The sequence below is a fragment of the Rhincodon typus genome, chromosome 41 (assembly GCF_021869965.1).
Source record: "Rhincodon typus isolate 14 chromosome 41, sRhiTyp1.1, whole genome shotgun sequence".
Classification (NCBI taxonomy): domain Eukaryota; kingdom Metazoa; phylum Chordata; class Chondrichthyes; order Orectolobiformes; family Rhincodontidae; genus Rhincodon; species Rhincodon typus.
Genome location: NC_063372.1, coordinates 2,339,460 through 2,361,747, shown reverse-complemented (window position 1 = coordinate 2,361,747; position 22,288 = coordinate 2,339,460). Strand labels below are relative to the sequence as shown.

Here is a 22,288-nt window from a genome sequence, read left to right as displayed (position 1 = left end):
GTATTCTTTGCCCTTTTACCTTAAACTGATGCCCCCTCGTCCTCGATTCCCCAGACCTTGGAAAAAGTCTGAGTGTATTAGCCCTATCCATGCCTCTAGTGCTCTTACACACTCCTATAATATCTTACCCCCTCCCTCAATCTCCTACAATCCCAGCTTGTCCAATTTCTCCCTATAACTCAGCCCCCTGAGTCCTGGCACATCCTTGTAAATCTCTTCTACACTCTTTCCAGTTTAATAACATCCTTCCGATAACAAAGCGACCAAAACTGAACACAATACTCCAAGTGTGGCCTCACCAATGTCATGTACAACTGCAATGTAAATTTCCAACTTCTATACTCAATGCCCTGACTGATGAAGGCCAGTGTGCGAAAAGCCTTCTTCACTGCCCTGTCCACCTGAGACTCCACTTTCAGAGAACCGTGCACATGAACTCCGAGGACCCTCTGTTCCACTACACTTCTTAAGGTCCTACCATTCACCAGAGCACTCCTACCTTGATTTGACTTTCCAAAATGGAACACCTCACACTTATCTATATTAAACTCTATTGGCCATTTAACGGCCCACTTCCCCAGCTGATAAAGAACGTGCTGCATCAGTGCTGTTCAGGCACTTAGTCCTCGAAAATGTTTAAAGACAGAAACATAAGCCGCTTAATGCTGTTTAAATAATGATCGGCAAACAATAGGTAGCAGTCCCCAATAAGCTAGACATTCAATCTTGACCTGCTGAATGAAACTGTTACGTTCTGATGCTAATAAGGTTCATATAGCTAATGACAAGTGTTGGACAAGCTCACAGAAATGTTGTAAAAGTGGATAAATTGAACATGTACCATCAGAATGGAGCTGATACTTGCTGATGCTATTGCCATGCTCATTCGCTGCAATACACGCGACCACATCACCAGTTTGATTTGGATGATCCTGTGTCAGCGAGAGGTGCAGGTGGGAAGTCCTTTGGTGCCATGTGTCGGCTTCTCTAACTGAGCTGTTCCCAGGGATCATTCTCCCATTGGCTTCCCATGTCGTGTTGGCTGGTGGATTGGCTTTGGAGGTGCAAGTACAATTTATCCAATGCTCAGATGTGGTGCAGATCGGGCCTGCCACTATAACGGGTCTATCTAAACCAAAATAAACAAAAAACAATCTTGTTTGTCAGTATAATGGTGAATTAAGGACGGCGTTGAAAGAAATATCAGTTTGACGAGTACACAAGCTGTAAGGGCAAGGACACATTCATCAGAATGAAATAACCTTTCTGCATGACTTGGTGACTCATCATATTATCCTCATCACATTTAAGCGCATCATGTAACAAAATCATATTTTATGCAAAGAACATCATTACAGACAGTTTTATTGTGTTCAGTGATTTTATGGCTGTTTCCTGAGATGAATCAAGTTTAAAATGTCACTTATCTGTAATAAGGAAACAACTGGCCTTTATTATTTTTTCGAAGATCGTCAACTTGATATATTTCTATCACTGTTTACTCTTTCTAACATCTGCTGGGAAATTAGCATTCATGTGTGCCTTCTGGTGATCTCTATGTTACAGAAATTCCGAATCAACATGTTCACAGATGGCATTGCACACCTCTGCAACATGTGGGACATGAACCCAGGCCTCCTGACTCACTGTTATTCTAACAGACTGAAGCAGAAGAACATGGTGTACTAAGGGAGGAGCAGTAGGAGTCCATTCACCCCTGCAAGTTGCTCCCCTACTCATTAATATACTGGAGATTTGTATTGGAGCACTGATCCAAATTGTCTGTATTGGGGTTGTGCTAAGCATTAGCCGTCATTTCAAAGTTTAAGGCTTTATATGTTTTTGGTGGTGGAAATTGCTTTCAAAACCTACTCGGATATATGAAAATGTTCGGTTAGTATTAAATTTAAGCTTGCGTGCATTCAGTTTTAGCCAAAGGGAAAAGGATCACGAGCAATTCTTCCCACTCACTGGGTTTATAGGACATTTGGAATGTCATGCACTGAAATTTCCTAATCTTCATCATTCACGGAATTGTCAGAATCACCATTCTAAACAGACAATCTTTGACAAATGATATGTAAAGTTCATCAAATACTTTGCAATGGGTTAATGGCAGGATTTAGAACTGTTAATGTCAGTCTGTGCTTCGTCAACTTCTTTAGGAGACAGCATTTCTGAAGCTGATGTCCATACTGTGCAGGTTTAACAAGGCTAGCCCTTGTCCTTCTGCTCAGAAAAGCACAATCGATTTATCCTGTCTCTCTAAATGTGTCACTTCGTATTTCCCTTTCGCAGTACATGTCTCACTCAATGCCAATATAATTTATGGAGCAAAACCGGAGAATCCTGGAGAAATTCAGAAGGCCTAGCAGTATCTATTTTGGAAGAAACATTGTTAATGTTTCAAGCACAGTACAACTCTTCTTCAGAACTGAAAGATGATAGGAAATGATTGGATTTTGTTCTTAATATAATTTTGACAGGAACAGAAGACAGATGAGGGGAGCACAGTGCAAAACACAAAGGGGTTGTTAATGTTGGTGGAAGAAAAGATACAAAATGGATGTAAACAGAGGCGCTGAAAGGGAAAGAGTGGGTGCTCCCTACAGACAACGAAGTAAAGAAGCCACAAACAAGAAAAGGTTTGAGAGGGTGTTCGGGGAAGAATGCAAGAAACAAAAAGTTATGACAATTCCATGTTGAGAATCCAAGACTGTAAAGTGCATCAGTGGAAAATGAGGTCTTGTTCTTTGAGCTTACAGTCTCACAACCAAACACAGAACGAATGATCATTTGACTGAACATCTCCGCTCTGTCCATATCGATGACCCTGACCTCCTCGTCTTCTGTTTTTGTCCATGTTCTCTCTCTACTGTCTCCCTATCGAGGTTCCCATCTACCTGCCACTTTATACCCTCCATGCATCCCCTGGCTCATGGTCCTAGCCAGCTGCCATGCGCCCATCCAGTTTGTACTGGTCCTACCTCCCCCAGAACCGCTCCCGATGCCCAGGAATCTGAATACCTCTCCCTCACTCTATCTCTTCAGCCCCTTGTTCATCTGATAGATCCTGCCATTTCTACTCTGACAAGCACATTGCGCTGGCAGTTGATTTATTCCCATGTGGTGCCTGGGCATCGCTGGCTGGCCAGCATTTATTTCTCGTCCCTAATTGCCCTTGAGAGGGGAATCATGAGATTATTACCATTAATCATCAACATTTTAACTTATTCCTAGCTCCCTATATACTCCTTCCAGCAGCTCATCCCTTTTCTTACTGAAGTCGTTGGTCCCAAAGTGTACCACAACCTCTGACTGTTCACCCTCCCCACTCCAGCCGCTCTGAGACATCCTTTATCCTAGCACCATGGAGGCAGCACACCATCCTAGAGTCTCATGTGCAGCCACAGAGACACTGTATTCGTTCATTTTACAATCGAATCCCCTGTTACTGTTGTCTTCCCACACTATCTCCTCCTTATAAATCAACAATGAAAATAGTCTAAATACGCACTCGAGATTCCTCACCGAATCAGCTGCTTCTCCTCACTCCAGATCCCTTTCTCGATCAGGAGTTCACTCTCACTCCAATTCTCCCAGATTCCTGAATTCCAGTTTATGAGGGGAAGAGTTTGGGCTCTAAACCTGTTGCCTCTGATACAAAGAAGTCACAGGTCATGTTTCCATAACATTTCCCTGAACTGCACATCTAACAGTCAATAACAGGAAATGCTTGCCATAAATGTTGCTGAAGCTGACGAAATCGTTCATGAGCTGTTGAAAAGTGTAAAATTGTGATTTTCACCCCTAACTAAACCTCAATTAATATTTTGATTAACTTCAGCGTTACTGTACGTGTAATCACTGTGAAGGTTTTTTCTCCGCGCTTGGTTCCGTTGAGATTTTTTTCACGTTTAAGAGTTGAAACAAGCTCTTTCCCCTCAGTCAAAGTACTCAGAATCTGAATCTAGGCATGCCCAAACAGGATGGCTGAAATTCTCACTCGTGTAATTCTCTCCCGAACTTCCTGCTCTCTTTATCCTTCACTTTTTATAATTTTCTATTACTCTCTCCCTCACTTCATCCTCTCTCAGACGCTCTCTCACAGTCTCTCCCAACTCCTCTCTCTCTCTCTCTCTCTGGGGATTTTTCTCTCTGCCTCTCACTGTCTGTCATCGTCTGTCTGTCTGTCTCTCTTTATTTACATTTCTCTTTTTCTCCGTCTGTCTCTCTCACTGTCTCTCTGTTTGACTCTTTTCTCTCTCGGTCTCTCTGATTGTCTTTTCACTCTCTCTCTCTCTCTTTCTGACTGCCTCTCACTCGCTCACTCATTCAGTTACTCCCTCAGTCGCACAGCAAGGCAACCAGTCTGCTGGCACTTCACACACTCACACAACCACATATTCCCTTATTTCCACAACCAGCTGGCCACTCACCCACTCACCAATCCAGACACTCAGACGTTACTCGTTAAAAATATGTCTATATACTCCTTAAATTTACTCAGAGTTCCAGCATCCACCGCACTCTGAGGGAGTGAATTCCATAGATTCATGATCCTTTGAGAGAAGTAATTTCTCCTCATCTCTGTTTTTAATCTGCCACTCCTAATCTTAAAACTATCATCTCTCATTCTAGATTGCCCCACATGAGGAAACATTCTCTCTACGTTTACTTTGTTAATTCACTTTACTATCCTCCATCCCTCAACTAGGTTCGATTCCACACTTGGGCGACTGTCTCTGTGGAGTATACGCATCCTCCCCGTGTCTGCGTGGGTTTCCTCCAGGTGCTCCAGTTTCCTCCCACAGTCCAAAGATGTGCAGGTTAGGTGGATTGGCCATGCTAAATTGCCTATCGTGTGCAGGGATGTGTAGATTAGGTGGGTTTCAGGGGGATGGGTCTGGGTGGGATGCTCTGAGGTTCAGTGTGGACTTGTTGGGCCGAAGGGATTCTATGATTAATGCCTTACACAGTTGCAGCAACACTTCCCTCAATTGATACTCTATTCCTTTCGCAATAAGTGTCAAAATTGCATGTGCCTTCCTTACTACCTGCTGGACCTACAAACTACCTTTCTGTGGTTCACACACAAGAACATCCAGATCTCTCTGCACTCAAGCACTCTGTGGAGAAGAATATGAAAGACAGTGAATGTGGGGAAATAAATGGCAACCTCGAGAAAATAAACGTCCATATTACAGAGGAGAGGATGCTGGACGTCTTAAAACTCAAAAAGGTGGATAAATCCCCTAGACCTGTCCAAGTGTACCCTGTAACTCTACAGGAAGCTAGAGAAGTGATTGCTGGGCTCCTTGCTGGGATATTTGCATCATCAATAGCCACAGGCAAGGTGTTAGAAGACTGGAGGTTGGCTAACGTGGTGCCACTATTTAAGAAATATCATAAGGAATAGCCAGGGAACTATAGAATGGTGAACCTGACATTGGTAGTGGGCAAGATGTTGGAGGGAATCCTGAGGCACAGGATTTACATGTATTTGGAAAGGACTGTTTAGGGATAGTCAACACGGCTTTGTGCATGGGAAATCGTGTTTCATGAACTTGATTGAGTTTTTTGAAGGAATAACAAAGAGGATTAATGAGGGCAGAGTGGTGGATGTGATCTATATGGACTTCAGTAAGGTGTTTGAGAAGGTTCCTCATGATAGACTAGTGAACAAGGTAAGATCACACGGAATAGAGGAAGAACTAACTATTTTGATACAGAACTGGCTGGATGGTAGAAGACAGAGGGTGGTGGTGAAGGGCTGCATTTCAGACTGGAGGCCTGCAACCATGGGTGTTCCACAAGGATCGGTGCTGTGTCCACTGCTTTTCATTACCTGTATAAGTGATTTGGATAGGAACATAGGAGGTTTGGTTTGTAAGTTTGCAGATGACACCAAAATTGGAGCTGTAGTGGACAGTGAAGAAGATTATTTCAGAGTACAATGGGATCTTGATCAGATGAACCAATGGGCCGAAAAATGGCAGATGGAGTTTAACTTAGTTAAATGTGAGGTGCTGCATTTTGGAAATGCAAATCAGAGCAGGATCTATACACTTAATGGTAAGGTCCTGGAGAATATTGCTGAAGAAAGAGACCTTGGAATGCAGGTTCATAGTTCCTTGAATGTGCAGTGGCAGGTAGACAGGATAGTGAAGAAGACATTTGGTATGCTTGCCTCTATTGGTCAGGACATTGAGGATAGGAGTTGGGAGGTCATGTGGCGGCTGTACAGGACATTGGTTAGGATACCACTGGAATACTGTGTGCAATTCTGCTCTCCTTGCTACAGGAAAGATGTTGTAACACTTGAAAGCGTTCAGAAAACATTTACAAGGATATTGCCGGGGTTGAAGTGTTTGAGCTATAGGGAGAGGCTGAATAGACTGGGGCTATTATCCCTGGAGCATCGGAGACTGACGGGTAACCTTATAGAGGTTTATAAAGTCATGATAGGCATGGATATGGAATATAGACGTGGTCTTTTCCCCAGGGGTGAGAGTCCAAAACTACAGGGCATTGGTTTAAGGTTAGAGGGGAAAGATTTAATAGGGACCTAAGGGGCAACTTTTTCATGCAGAGGGTGGTGAATGTATGGAATGAGCTGCCAGATGAAGTGGTGGAGGCTGGTAAAATTACAACATTTAAAAGGCATCTGGATGGTTACCTGAATAGGAAGGGTTCAGAGCGATATGGGCCAAATGCTGGCAAATGGAACTCGGTCAGATTGGGATGTCTGGTTGGCACAGCGAGTTGGATCGAAGGGTATGTTTCCATGCTGTATGACTCTATAAATGTAAATGGTGAAATTTAAATCTGGAGGCCTAGCACTCAAACCAGAACTCTATTAACAAAAATGTAGAGCTGGACCCCACATACCAACCACTAAGAAACAAATCTGGAAGTGATGCCACCCACCCCAGCAAACTGAGACAGATAACTAGCAAGCAGAGCAGAACACCAATGCTTCACTAGAGGCACACTGATGATGTTACCTCGTATGGTGATGAAATGTTTGCTAGCAAATGTACCAGCTCAGTGAGAAAGTCAACAGCCACATCAACAACCTGAGCTATCAGTCTTCTCAAAAACCTTGATTTATTCAGGATATCTGGTCAGCATGTACAATTTGGACCAAAGTGTTTGTTTTCGTGCTGTTTCCCTTTATGACTCTATGACTGTATAAGGGTGAAGGACAGCAATATATTTCCAAGTCAGGATGGCGAGTGGCTTGGAGGGGAACATGAATTCAATGGGTTTTCCCATGTATTTGCTACCCTTGTCCTTCTAGATAGAAGTGGTTGTGTGTTTGGAAGGTGCTGTTTGGGAATATTTGGTAAATTTCTTTAGTGCGTCTTGTAGATAGTGCACATTGCTGCTACTGTTCATCGGTAGTGGATGGAAAGAATGGGAGAAAGAATTGGTTAGCTGGGAAATCGCCACAGTTTCCGGTTGTGATCAGAAGGGAGAAATGGGAAGCCAAATGGGGAGGGCCACTCAGAGTCTGCAGAGGGAAATCAACCGAGTTAGATGGAATATAAGGGAGGAAAATGTCAATTGATACTCTTTGCAGGAAAAGTAGAAAATGAATGAAATGAAGAAAGTCTGCTGACAGCAACAGCACATATGGATTCGGGCAGTGGTGTCCACAGTGTTTGCACTGAAGGGAAACCCGGCTCAATGATAATGACATACCCTAATTTCAAAGCTTCAGAAATTACATGCTCGACGGCATCTGGAAGGTCGTTCTTGGTGTTTAGCTTCGAGGTGAGGAGTTATCCCCATCATTATGCCTTGTTTCCCTTCAGTGTTCACGTTGCTTTGGGATTGAATTGGTGATTAGATATCCATGCACACAACAGGGGGCGCTCAAGAATTGTATTTGTCTTGTCGGCTTAGAATTCTGCAGCCACCTCTGAAGAGCAACTAGTGATAACATATGTAGGAACTCAGACAGCATCACCGTCAGTCAATTGAAAAACATAATAATAAAGGATTGAGGCTGAAACATTTATTGAGATGAATTACTCCCGTTCAATGCTCACAATCAATAGGACCATATCATTGCTGTTTGCATTGATATACGCAACGTTTAAATTCATTACTGCTTATTGTCTGCTGATCTGTAAGAATTCTTTTATTTCAGTCACTAAGAATGACAATCCTGTCTAAAGCTGGCACAGCATCAAGAAAAAGTGCAGAATGCATACTCGAAACTCTGATCAATTTCTCCATCAGTTCGAAGTTTAAAGGGCAATCTGACTGAAGACTTCAAGATATTAACAGGAAAAAAGACAAGATCGATAAAGATGAATACTTCCACTGACTGGGGATTCTAGAAATAGGGGCAGAGTCTGAGAGTGAGCTCAGACCGTTCAGGAGAGATGTCAGGAAACATATCTACACGCAAATAGCGGTAGATGTTTGGAACTCTCCTCCACAAACGGCAGGGGGTGTTGGATCAATTGTTCATTTTAAACCTGGGATCGATTATTTTTTGTTAAACAAAGGGGATACGGGATCATGGGTGCAAGGCAACCATTACCTAATTGAATACCAGAACACACTGGAAGGGCTGAATGTCGAATGTTTCTGCTTTCCTATGTTCCACTCTTTCATTTCAGGGGCTCATTCCGTGCAGGGGCATGTACATTGACAATAGCAGTTACCTGTTGCAATGCAGAGAGAGTTTCAGGAGCATGAGGCGATCATTATGGAGTTAGTATTCTGGTGCTCTGGTAGTGCCCATTATACTGTAACAGGAGCACCAGGTTTGAGTCCCATATTTCGCCAACGCCCTGATTTTCTCCGACAATGCACCTATTGGCAGGCAGGAAGAGCAAGAGCAATTCCTGGTCAACCGTCCTTCAGAAGACAGTGCAATCGATCAGCCACATGACTGGACCAACCCCAGTGGACATCCACAACCCAAACATCGATCAAAACACAATTGAAGTAAAGAGAGACAGGCAATCATAGATGCTATGGGGACGAGAATTCATTTCCTGATGACGCAATTCATGACAGATCAGTCAGCACCAGCTACTCACTCTCCTTCCTTTCCATGGTCGCTGTAAAGGAATGCAACTCTGGTGGTTTTATTGGACTGCACATTCTCAGAGAGAAGGGTTTCGCTGAGAAGAGTGACTTGCCCGTTGAGGTGAGTGAGGGTCTCAGCTCGTCTCTCATGTATCTCACCTATGGCATTGCCCATGCAAGTGACAGGCACCAACTTTTTTTTCCTCATGGGGAAAGATATAATCAGTTGGATTAAGTCAGCAATAGTGCCACCAGATCCATTCTATGCTCTGGAAAGTAATGTGAATTTCCTTTGTAATTATTGGTTTGAATGAGAAGTTCGTATGTAAAGTCTTTGCACTGAAAATAAATTCATAACTTGTGTTTATATTTCTCAATGATATTACAACTATTCTTGGAAAATGCGTGAATTGAAAGACACAAGAATGCACTATGAACAACATACAAACCTAATAAAGTTTGGGATATGTTTTAGTCTTACTTGATAATTTTAACTTCACTCTGATCTCTATGGAGAAATGGTATTTGAATGTATACAAAGTTTCTTTTCAACTGAAAAGATCAGATATGCAATATTCCATTTAAAGTGAATAATGATCAGCCGATTTCACTCCATTTCAGAGTAATACCAGTGAAACATTCCAATTATTTGATGGACAATGTTTTCCAATCATCGATCATCAGACACAAGGATATATACTACATACAATAATTCATGTAAATTTACTATTATTCATGTACTGAAAGATACTTCAAAACAAACTGCAAATATTATACAGGAAGAAGTTTTTTTGTTCAAATTCTCTCGTGAGATGCAGGCATGGCTGGCAGGGTCAGCATGTCTTGCCCATCCCTAGTTGCCCTTGTGTAGGTGATAGTGAGCTGCCTTCTGAACCACTGCAGCTCGTGCTGCAGTTTGACCCACGATGCTGTAAGGTAGGGGAATTCGTAAACTGGCACTGGTTCGTGTGGCCAGATTGATAAAAGAGCCATTTATTCCTACTCTCTGAGATAGTAGGAACTGCAGATGCAGGAGAATCTGAATAACAAGGTGTAGAGCTGGATGAACACAGCAGGCCAAGCAGCATCAGAGGAGCAGGAAGGGTGACGTTTCGGGCCTAGAAGGGTCTAGGCCCGAAACGTCAGCCTTCCTGCTCCTCTGATGCTGCTTGGCCTGCTGTGTTCATCCAGCTCTACACCTTGTTATTCCTACTCTCTGTTGTCTGCTAGCAAGTGAATCTTCGATACACTCAAATATCCTAACCTGCCGCAAATTTTCTTCTTTACTTGATGAGCTTTAATATAGCACGTTTGCAAATATGTTCCATAAAGCAAAATGCAGCATATCCTGGAGGTCGCCTTTGTCTGCTGCACAGGTTTCCTCCTTAATGAACTCAGTTAAATATGATCTCTCATTCACAGAACCATGCAGACTGTACCTCATTACCTTGGACTTATTCAGAAAACTCAATCAAGTTGGTGAGACACGATTTTCCACACACAAAGCCATGTTGACTATCCCTGATTAGTCTTTGCCTTTCCAAACAGATTTAGATCCTGTCTCTCAGAGTCACTTCCGATAACTTACCCGCCATGTTGACAGTCTCACTGATCTATAGTTCCCTGGCTTTTCCTTACCACCTTTCTTAAAGAAAGGCACCGCATTCGCCACCCCCGCCAGTATTCGGACACCCCAGCCAACATGCTGCTTGGCCTGCTGTGTTCATCCAGCCCTGCACCTTGTTACCTCTGTAAGGCTGTTTGCCAAAGCTATCTCATGTCCCTTTTTTGCCCTCATGATTTCCCTCTTGACTAGACCAGTGCCAGTTTACCAAATGTTTACAATTCACAGAAGCGAGTCACAGGGATGTATGGAAGCCATGGTGTCAAATTTATGAACAACACAAAGATAGTACAGTAACTAATTTGGAAAGAGTACAGAGGAGTTTACAAAACAATGTAGACATCTACTTGTGTGGACAAGAAGGTGGGAACGGGAGTATAATAAAGGATAACGTGAAGTTGTCCATTTTGGCAGAAAAAATAAAAATGAAGTATATTATATAGTGGGAGATTTCACAGCTCTGAGATGCATAGAAATCTTGGAGCTATTGTGCATGAATCAAAGCAATTGGTTGCTGATACAGACGTAAAAAGAAAAGCTTGAAAAGCAAATAAAATAATGCAATTAATCATGAAAATAATTGATTTAAAAAAAGGAGCAAATGCTTCAATGATACAGGGAAATTGAGTGTTGTGTGCAGTACTGCACACATTGAGGATGAATGTAAGAGAACTAGACAAATATCTAGAAGGCATAGCGTATCTAAGGAAGAAATATTGGACAGTCTTGGCTTCCCTGTGCTGGCATTTAGAAGAGAAAGAAGTGACTTCATTGAAAGATATAAGATCTTGAAGGATCTTAACAGGCTCGGCAGGGAGAAAATATTTTCTCTCATGGGAGAATACGAAATTGAAGGTCACTGTTTGAACACCAGGGTGGTCCATGTAGAACAGAGATCGTGCAAATGAAGTTCTCTCATGGGATCATGCGTCCTTAAACTTCACTTCCTGAAAAGGTGTGGAAGAAGATTCCTTAATATTTTCAAAGGGGAAATTGTTTTTTGTTAAGCAAGGAAATGAGCAGGAATGTACATTTGATGCTTCCATCAGATCCACCATGATCTCAGTTAATGGTGGAGCAGGTCCATTGAGGCTGAGTTGCCTACTCCAGTTCCGAATGTTTGTCCTTTTTGCTTGCACAAGTGAAAGGACTTGATCTGCACTTTGACCCTGTTGGGTCCTCTCGGATCTTGACAGCTTTGATGACGCAGTCCGAGCCTGTCGACAATTTCCATCTCAGAATGAAGCTTGTCTTGGCATCAGTACGCTGAGTGAAACAGTGCCACCATAACCAAATGTGTCCTTTCCCGTAGTTTTTCGATCTCATAACGCTGGACTAAAAGATCTCAGGTGAACTCAGTGGAAATCAGATTAGGATTTATACTTAAATTCATATTCAGCAGCATTTGTTGCTCCTTGCCTAAAAGTTGCAACCTTTTTCACCTCCACATGTGTGCTTGTGACAGAAGTTAATCAGTTTTATTTACAACTTCTTCAAGAGAATGGTTTCTGAGAGCTGCATACATAGTTTCAGGTTTGAATGCTTGTATAAACCTATTCAAAGTACAATTCTTAATACTTCGGAATTGGAATTAGCCGTATGCCGGCTGTTGCCTTCAAATCCACAACCGTTTTGCCAATATGTGTCAAGCATTAGCTGAGATTCAGCCAAAGCAGTACGTTTCTAAAGCATTATAATCTTGCGCTTACTGTTTGGACAGAGAAGCATGTATTACCTGTGATTTACCATCAAAATGCAGAATCCAGTATCTTTTGCCCCATTCTCTGTCTTGACAGAGATCGAATGTAGGTTCGTCTTGGAAGATGGATTGAACAGTTTAGGCTGATACTCTTCAAAGTTGCTAACAGTGTAAGAGAACTTCAAATTGAGCTATAGAAGATACTAAAGGGGATTGACAAAGTAGACGTAAAGCAGATGTTTCCTCATGTGGGCCAATCATAGTTTGGTAGATTTAAAACAGAAACGAGAAGTTACTTCTCTCAAAGGAGGATGAATCTGTGGAAATAACTCCTCCAGATTGCAGTGGATGCTGAGAAACGAAGTCAGTTTAAGGAGGAGACAGATGGATTGTTGATTAGGAATGGATTGAAAGGTTTGGAGAGCAGACAGGAAAGTGGAGTTGCGGCAAGATATGATCAGCCATAATTGTGTTAAATGGCGGAGCAGGCTCGAGGGGCTTAATGGTCTACCCCTGCTCCACATTGCAATACTCTTATGGAAGGTAGACTGGCTTTGGAGACAGTTCAGAGAAGGTTCCCTTGGCTGATCCCAGGTATGGGAGAACTGTCTGATGAGGAGAGGTCAGATGAGGAGACGTTGGGCCTGTACTCATTGGAGTTAAGAAAAATGAGAAGCGATCTGATTGAAACATATTCTATTCTCACTTGTTTTCTTTATTAATTAAATGAAAAGTTGACATAACTGGATATTTCAGCACACTCTTTACCTGCTCTCTGAACTTCGACTGAGTCACCCCATAAATAAAAGTGTTTGTGCAGCAACTTAAATCTCGCATCATCCATCCGACTTGCTTGAAGATGTGTTCAGAATCATTGTAATCCCTCTGGGGATCGATTCCTAAAATGGTATAATATAAGAATTCTATGACATGCACAGACCACAGGAGGATGAAACTGCCGGATATCGTGAAGAGTAAAATGATAGACTTCCTTCGGCTCTCCATCTCTGGGTCACTGCTCCTCTCTTCTTTGCTCTGACCCCGTAGTCTTTTACGGATCCGACTGGCTATTAAAATGTGTCTGACCGTCAGAGCATTGAGCAACAGAATTAAAGCAAATGGGAGCAAAGGGGTTAATACGGTAACAAACCAATCAAATCCCACCCATCCGGGATCATTATAATAGCTGGCTTTTGCAGCACAGAACCATGGCACATTGTCGATTATCACCATGCTTTCGTACGTAAAGTACCAGGGGACATTTTTAAAGCAGAGCAGGGCGGATGTTGCTACTAGAACCACAGCTGCATTTCTCCCAGTGCAGTATTTTGATTTCAGTTTCTGGCAACAAATCGCCACAAATCGATCAGAGGAAAACGTGACAGTGAACCAGACAGAACAATCTGTTGCTGCAGACACTAGGGCAGAGTTAATACTACACAAAGGGGTGATGTCCAGGAATGATCCTGGGAAATAATAATAACTGATTCGCCACAAGATGACAGAAGTGATAATGACCAATAGATCTGCAGTTGCCATGGCCACCAGGTATTGAGTAGTACATGCAGAGAGACCACACTTTCCACGAGACAGGATTATAATTCCTAGTAGGTTAACTGTAACAAATAGAAAAGTGTTAAGAGGCTGGGAATTAATGGTCTGTCATTGTTAGTGCTTGGTTCAAACTGGATGGATAGAATGTTATAATCTGATGCTGGTCTGTTGGCTTGTTGTGAGATGATAATAATTTAAAACAATTTGCAATATTGACCCAACCCATTTCCAATAAAATGACCCACTCCTGGGTTGATAGGGTTAAACACAGAGATTGAGATTCACTGCCAGAGGTGGGCAAGCCATTCATCCCTGTGCCCTACATTTAGATGTTTAATGATAAATTAGTACACTTCCAGATAATTTGAGCCACCCAGGATCAACTCCCCATACAATGATCAGTCAGAGACAGGGAATATCCCAGAAGAATGAGGAGAATACAAATTTATAATCAGAGGGCTGCAATGTAGGACTGACGAGCAGAAATGGTTTTACCCAGGTACAGTCACAGAGGCATACAGCAAGAAACATACCCGTATGCCCAACTTGTCCATTTTGGCCAGGTTTCCTGAAGTGAACTAGTCCCATTTGCCTGCATGTGGCCTATTTCCCTCTAAACCTTTCCAATCCATGTACACATCCCGATGCTTCTTAAATGTTCTAATTGTCCCAGCCTCAACCACTTCCTCTGGCAGCTCATTCCATACACGCACCACCCTCTGGTGAACAAGTTGCCCTTCAGGTCCCTTTTAAATCTTTCCCCTCTCACGTTAAACTTATGCCCTCTAGTTTTGGACTGCATAACCCAGGGAAGAAAAAATATTGACCTTGCCTATTCACCTTTTCTGTGCCCTTCATTATTTTATACACCTCTACAAATCAACCCCTCAGACTTCGACGTTGCAGGGGAAAAATACCCCAGCCTATCCAGCCTCTCCTTATGACTCAAACCATCAAGTCTCAGTAACATACATGGAAATCTTTTTTGCACCCCTTTTCAGTTGAGTAACAACCTTCCCATAGCAGGGCGACCAGAATCGTATGCATTAAACCAAAAGTGGTTTTGCCAATATTTGTTCAGCCACAAATTGCAATCACAACTCATGTAGTCAATGCTCTGACTGATTCAGGGAAGCATGGCAATCACCTTCTCTTCACCACCCTGTCTACCTGTGATGCCACTTTCAAGGAATTATTTACCTGAACCCTTTTATCTCTCTGTTCAACGAAACTGTCCAGTGCCCTACCATTAACTGCATAAGTCCCACAGTGTTTTGTCTTATCAACATACAACACCTCGCATTTACCGAAATGAAACCACGTCTGCAATTCCTCCACCCACTTGCCCAGTTGACCAAAGTCCCTTTGCACTTTTGGACCACCTTCTTCACTGTCCACTCTCCCAATAATATCTATGAATTTTTCGAATTGTCTCATCCAACAGTTTGAGGACACTCAGTCTTACAGCACATTTCAGGTAGACTTTTTTTTTATTATCAATGGCGTGAAAGCTTACAATGACAGTCAACAGAAAAGGTATTGAATAATATGATCAGCAAGGACCGTACTGACTGTCAGGGCAGGCTTGATGTCTCTTCGCATGTCCCTATGTTCCTCGAGCAAGTTGTAAACCATGGCACTCGTCCAATCTGATTTTTTTTTTCATTTGAAACATACTTTTTTCTTTTTTCTTTTACTATCTGATTTCAGTAAGGAAAAAAGAATCCTGATTTGTAATTTTGTAACATTCATTTCTTTAAATCTTCCCTTCAAATATTCAAGGCAGATTTGATGAACTATTCAAAGACCAGAGAAAATACCCGGTTTGTATCATTATATTTTGTAATTGTGTGGAGAGAGAGCAGGGTCACTTATGTGTTCAACAATTATGTTCAAAACATCATTAGATGACAAAAGAGCAGACAGTGCTGTGTTTATGCTTAAAGCAGGAGATAGAAGAAATCTGAAGAACCATTGATGAGCCTACTAAACAAGATAATAATCGAATGAAGGTGACATTTGATAGAGTGGACGTGGATGACAGCTTCCCTGAGCAGAGATATCGGTTATCAGAGGGTACAGACTTAAGGTAATTAGTAGAATGGTTTGACGGCACGTTAGGAAAAGCATTTTCATCCAGAAGGTGGTTCTGCTGCTCTCTGCGATGGGATTTCCATTTGAATCTTTGTTGTCAGCATCTCTCTTTCGGTTTGGGACCCGCAGCCTCCAGAATTCAATGTCAAGTTTCATTGTTTTTGAACCTGCCCATCTCCTTCCATGCTCTTTACCCCAGCCCGACAGCTCAGGCCTTGTGATCACATGGACTGCTTTCAGCACTGCCAACTCGTTCTCACCTGATCGTTATCCTCATTACCATGTTTTATCCTTCCTTGGCATTCCTTTGTCTGCTTAACTGCCGTTCTCACTTTTTGGGCTCCGTCTCCAACTACATACTCACTCTTTCCCACCAGTTCCCTTTCGTTATCATATATACCACCCCTTTCTAATACTGTCAATTGTGAAGAAGGTTCACTGGACTCACAACCTGAACTTTGTTACTGTCTGCACAGATCCTGCCAGAGCTGCTGAGTTTCACCAGCGTCGTCTGCTTTCATTTCAGTCTTACAGCATCCACAGCTGTTTGTTTCGTTAATCTAGAAGGAAATGGGTATCTGGATGCCGCTGCAATGTTTGGTTATTGAGGTGGAGAAACTCAAGCGGTTTATGAGGGTCTTGGTACTTCAAGAGCGGTAACCTGCAAGGTTAAGGAGGCAGCCGCTAAAATGAGGCATTAAAGTGGGGTGTCAGTTCAATGGCCATTAACTACATTGTCCCTTAACTCTGGTTCTACGGAATCACAATTGACATGAGAAAAATGGAATCGAGAAGCGCAGAATCGAAAAACAAATGACCGGCACGTACTCCAAGAAGGAAAGTAAAAGTGGATTGATGTTATCGAAGTATGAACAAATTATTCAGAAATCGTTGATGGGACAGAATTGATTTTCACCATTTACAGTCATAGAGTCATACAACATGGAAAGAGACCCTTCGGTCCAACTCAGCTGTGCCGGCCAGACATTGCAATCTGACCTAACCCTATTTAACAGCATTTGGCCCCTATCCCTTTAAACCGTTGCTGTTCATATATCCATCGAAATGTTTTTAAATGCTGAAATTGTACCCGCCTCCACCACTTCCTCTTGCAGCTCGTCCAAACAAGCACCACCGTCTGCGTGAAAAAGTAATACCTCAGGTCCTTTATAAGTCTTTGCCCTCTCGCTTTAAGCCATGTCCCCTAGTTTTGGACTGCCCCACCCGAGGAAAAATACCTTGGCTATTCCCCCTGACCATGACCATCATGATTAGATAAACCACTGTGAGTTCACCCCCTCAGCCTTCAACATCCACGAAAAAAAGTCCCAGCCTAATCAGCCTCTCCCTAAAACTCAAACACGCCAGTCCCAGCAACATCCTTACAAATATTTTCTGCACTCTCTCAAGTATAACAACATGTTAAATGGCAGGACCTTGAACAACACTGATATCCGGAAGATCTTGGGTTTAAAGTCCGTAGCTCCCTGAATTTGCACGCACAAGTACATAGGGTGGTCAAACATGTGTCTGGCATGCTTGCCGTTATTGTTTGGGGCATTGAGTACAAGGTTCAGGATGTTATGTTGCAAAATCTTAAGACTTTGTTTAGGCTGCACTTCGAGTGTTTGCATTCAATTCTGGTGACACGAATGGCCTGGACGGGATGCCGAAGAGTTTGACCAGGATGCTATCTGGATTAGAGAGTATGAGCTAGATGGAGAGAGGTCTCCAGTTCTCCCAGACCATGAATTCAAAATAAATTTAAACACAAGACTTGCATATAGGTACAAAAAGTAATGAGGGAGGTCAATATGATTTTGTTGTTAATTGCGACGGTTTTTCTTTTTCACAAAAATAAGAACATTTTGCGTCAGTAAATAGGGTGAGACGACTGTGTATGGTGTTGGTCGCCCCATCTATAGATAGACGTAACTGTAATGCATAGTAAAAGTTAGAATGGACGGCTTTTTCTGTGATGAATATTTTTGAGAAGGTTAGGTTTGCATCTGCTGGAGTTTAGAAATCTATGAGCTGACTTGATTCAACCACACAAGAACTTGTCGAGTCGTGACAGTTTGGCTATCAAGAGAGCAGTCGCATTGGGAAGACAATCTCGAACTAGAGGTAAATGTTTCAAAATAATGGGTGGCTCAGTTTAAGGAGGAATGATGCGACTTTTTTTTTAAAAAAAAATTAAAGATGGCTGTCAGGCTTTGGTACTCTGGTCCTGAAAAACCTGTGGAGGCAGTCTTTGAATATTGTTTAAAGTAGAGGGGGATGAATTCTTGGTCGGCACAGAAATGAAGGATTTTCAGGGGTTGGCGCATTTAAGGTTACAATCAGATCAGCCATAATGGTAGTTAATGGAAGGACAGATTTGAAGGGAGTAAACTTTCTCTTGAATCTCGTTGTTAAGATCATCTGTAAGCTCGTACAAACTTGGACAATGCACATATTAAGAACAGTGATCACAAAAGAGCTAACACGCATTTTTGACAGAACAGAATGCTTCCCAAATACTCAGACAAAATGAATGTCTGATTGAGTGTGTACATTTCTTGTAGGTTCAATGAACAGTTTCACAAATCATTTAAACAGGTTTCATTATTTGAGTAGTGTGTAAAATCCAAGGAAAGCTTTAGAGCTCATTTCCAGAGCCAGATGTCTTTTATTCAATGGCAAAAAACATTTAATGATCAGCTGAGAAACTTTGTTATGCAAGCCCCCGAGGTTTCTGTTTTGAGTACATTAATCACATTACATTTGAAACAATCTGAAACATTGAGAAATCCGATCTAGCAGCTTAGTTCAAAAATAAACCTGGCTAATAGCAATAATATTCAGTCGTCATGAACCACGGTATCTCAGGTTTGTGTTCTGATATGGGTTAGTCAGCAATCCAGAAAATAGAATGCCTTTAAAGTCATTATACGATGAGTAAGAAGTCGTACTCATAGAGAGGATAAAACTAAGAATGGCAGATGTTAATGATCTGAAACAAAAACAGAAATTGCTGGAGTATCTCAACAGGTCTGGTGGCATCTGTGGAGTGAGAAACAGAGTTCACTTTCTGAACCCAGTGACCCTTATTCAGAAAGGACAGCAGTTAGGAATGGTGGAGAGTTGAGGACAAGGGATGTGGGGGTCAAAGGAGTCAGCAGATATGTAGAGGCAGAGCCCGCAGAGAGAGAGAGACAGACAGAGAAAGAAAGTTAGATAGGCAAAGAGTGGATGACAGTAATCCACATCAATTGCTCCCATCCTGAGCGACAAGGGAATCAGACTCATGAGAAACCACTCCCTGCAAATTTCCCCCCAAACCACTAACCATCCAGATGTGGAAACATATTGCTGTTCCTTCAATGTCACTGGATCAAAATCCGAGAATGCCCTACCTGAGGATATGGTGAGTCTACACTCAGCACATGGACTGCAGTGGCTCAAGAAGGCAGCTCCCTGCCACCTTCTGAAGGACAACTTACGATTGGTAATAAATACCGGACCACTCTGTGATTGCCAGGTCCTATGAAGCAATAAAGACAGCAAGGAGAAAAGCTGATCTTTGGGATAATGAGTAGGTGAGAATAGGTTGGCTGTGCTGAAAGCCGCCCATGTCATGACAGGGCCTAGTATGTGGCCGTGGGCAAAGGACATGGGAGAAGGCACTCAGGGTCTAATATTATTTTTCTCAATATTGAAGGCTTCGGGGTTCCCAAGCAGAAAATGTTATTGTGTTCTTCCAGCTTGCGCTGAGCTTGACTGGAGCACTGCAGCAAGCCCGAGACACAGATGTTGACCAGCGAACACAGTAGTGCGTTGAAGTGGCAGGCAACCTGAAACTTAGTGTCATTCCAAGAGAAAGAACATTGGTGTTTGTAAAGAAGTAAATTTGAACGTTGGAACATTGTGATCGAAATATCAGTGACTACTTGATAACTGATGCTCTTCAAACAGCGGTGCTGAAACCCTACTGGTATTGCCGCTACTCTGTTAATCCCGAAACCCAGATAATATGCTGGGGACATGGGTTCGAATCCCGCTGCGGCAGGCGGTGGGATTTGAAATTAACTTTTAAAACAGCTGGAAGTAATAATCTCATGACGACCATGAATCCATTGCCGATTGTTGGGGGAAAAAACCCATCTGGTTCACTGATGTCATTTAGGGAAGGAAGCTACCATCCTTACCTGGTCTGGCGTACGTATGACTCCAGACGAACAGAACTGTGGTTGACTCTTAACTGCTCTCTGGGCAATTAGAGGTGGGCAATAAATGCTGCCTGGCCAGCAACGCCCTCATTCCGTAATGAATAAAGTTCAACAGCAAACCAAGAAATTTCGATTTATTACCAATGTCGATCGCAAAGCTATTTTTAAGATATTGTGCGGATAAAACACAACGGTAAAGCAATTGAATGAATTTTTAGATAACAAAAAAGATTTGATGTTAAAATTGATCCAACTTAGTTCATTAGAGCGAGTGACGTGCATCCAGTACAATGCTGCACTGACAGATTCTTTGATAACAAGGTGTAGAGCTGGATGAACACAGCAGGCCAAGCAGCATCAGAGGAGCAGGAAGGCTGACGTTTCGGGCCTAGACCATCTTCTATCCGCCTCCCACTCTCTCCCTATTTATTTCAGAACCCCCTTCCCCACCCCCATTTCCTCGGGTACAAACAGAGGATTGCTCACAACTGAGGTAGTAGGAACAAACTGCATGGTAATTTCAGGACTTTTCCGTCAATACAATTGTGTCAGTCATTTTCTATCCGTATTTTGGTGAGCATCAGGCCCATATCTAATGTTAGTTGCAAAATGAAAGCAGAGACCATCTCACGACAGATTTACACAAACACAAACACAGTGCCTTGAGTGACTCACCAGGAACACCAATAACAGCAAGAACCATGTAATAAAGTTTCTGAACATGCTCAATCGGCCGATACATTTCCACCGTATATTGACCAGTCCCTTTGTGCTGCAGACACTCACTGAGTTTGAGTCCGACATGGAGGTAACACAGTCTGATAGCTTTTATTGTCTATCCTGTGGGTCACCTGAGGAATTGTGGGACTTCAACGTCAGTCAGATGTTCTTTTGTTCCCATTTGAACAGATGACAGCAGTGAGTTAATTCCCTGTTGAAATATAATACATTCAACATCAAGACCCAGTTGAGCAAGTCAGGTCGCAGTAATTATGTCAGAAAAAAATAACGGCAGCATTTTGTCAGAAACAGTGCTCTCCACACACGACATCAACCTCTCTCTCCAGACTTCACACACAAGAAATATTGGCCCCAGATCTGATGCAGACCCCACACTGGCAGAGACACCACCGCTGATACAGACAATGCAACAGATGTCGAGCATTCAACCCACACACACTGCTGAAGCTGATAAGGCTGTTTCAAGTGTACAGAATCTCCAACTGATGCAGACCTGCCAATAATAAAGAACCTTTCATAGATAACGAACTTCGAATTGATGCATATCATGCATCCCGAAGTGACTCTTCAAAGGGCGGCATCCCATCGCCAATCAACCTTTATTGACAAATCCACAGCGAGAATTGCACTGCCAGTCCCTGAATCAGGCATTCAGGTGGGCCCAATATCCCTGACTTTCATTCTTCTTTGTCAGCCAGGTCTCCCTGACTGGATCAGATTAAGAACTCCAATCAGGGAACTCATATTTTATGAGGTCCAGCTGGCTGACTTCGGGACAATCACTGTACAACTGAAACACACTGTCCAACTCATACAGACCCTGCAAGTGAGAACGTACATGCAATTGGATCACACTCTGCACCCACTAAAGACCCCAGTCAAGGGATACAGAACATCCAACTGATGCGGAGGACTTGCCATCCGTGATCACTGGAAAAGTTAAAAATATTTTTAAACTCAAAAAAAGACATATAATTCTGCAGAGATAGGTGGCATGTCAGAAAATTGTATTGTATAAAGCAAATAATTATTCAAAGATCAATAAGGAGGAAAGCACGAGAGCACAACAGAAAGTTAGCAAAAGATATGAAAAAGAAACAGACAGGAAAAGATTATCCAGACATTTAAAGAAGAAAACAGCTGGTCCGACAGGAAATGAGCCTGGGGAATTAGTTGTAGAGGATAAAGAGATGGCAGACGAATTAAATAGATATTTGCGTCAGTTTTCGCAAGAGAGATGACAAGCGTCTTGATGGAGATAGCTGTAAATCATCAATTGACAGGAAGGAAGGAACTCAAGAAAATTACCAGGGA

At 42.5% G+C, this 22,288-nt stretch overlaps 1 protein-coding gene across 1 annotated transcript; it reads right to left on the bottom strand.

Annotated features, from left to right (window-relative positions):
• Positions 1-13,076: 13,076 nt before the first annotated feature.
• On the bottom strand, positions 13,077-20,975 carry LOC125487411 (probable G-protein coupled receptor 139). Its single transcript, XM_048618834.1, has 2 exons — positions 20,909-20,975; positions 13,077-13,990 (listed from the first exon to the last, which is right to left on the bottom strand). The coding sequence occupies exons 1-2, from the start codon at positions 20,973-20,975 to the stop codon at positions 13,077-13,079; spliced, it is 981 nt and encodes a 326-aa protein (XP_048474791.1).
• Positions 20,976-22,288: the final 1,313 nt, after the last annotated feature.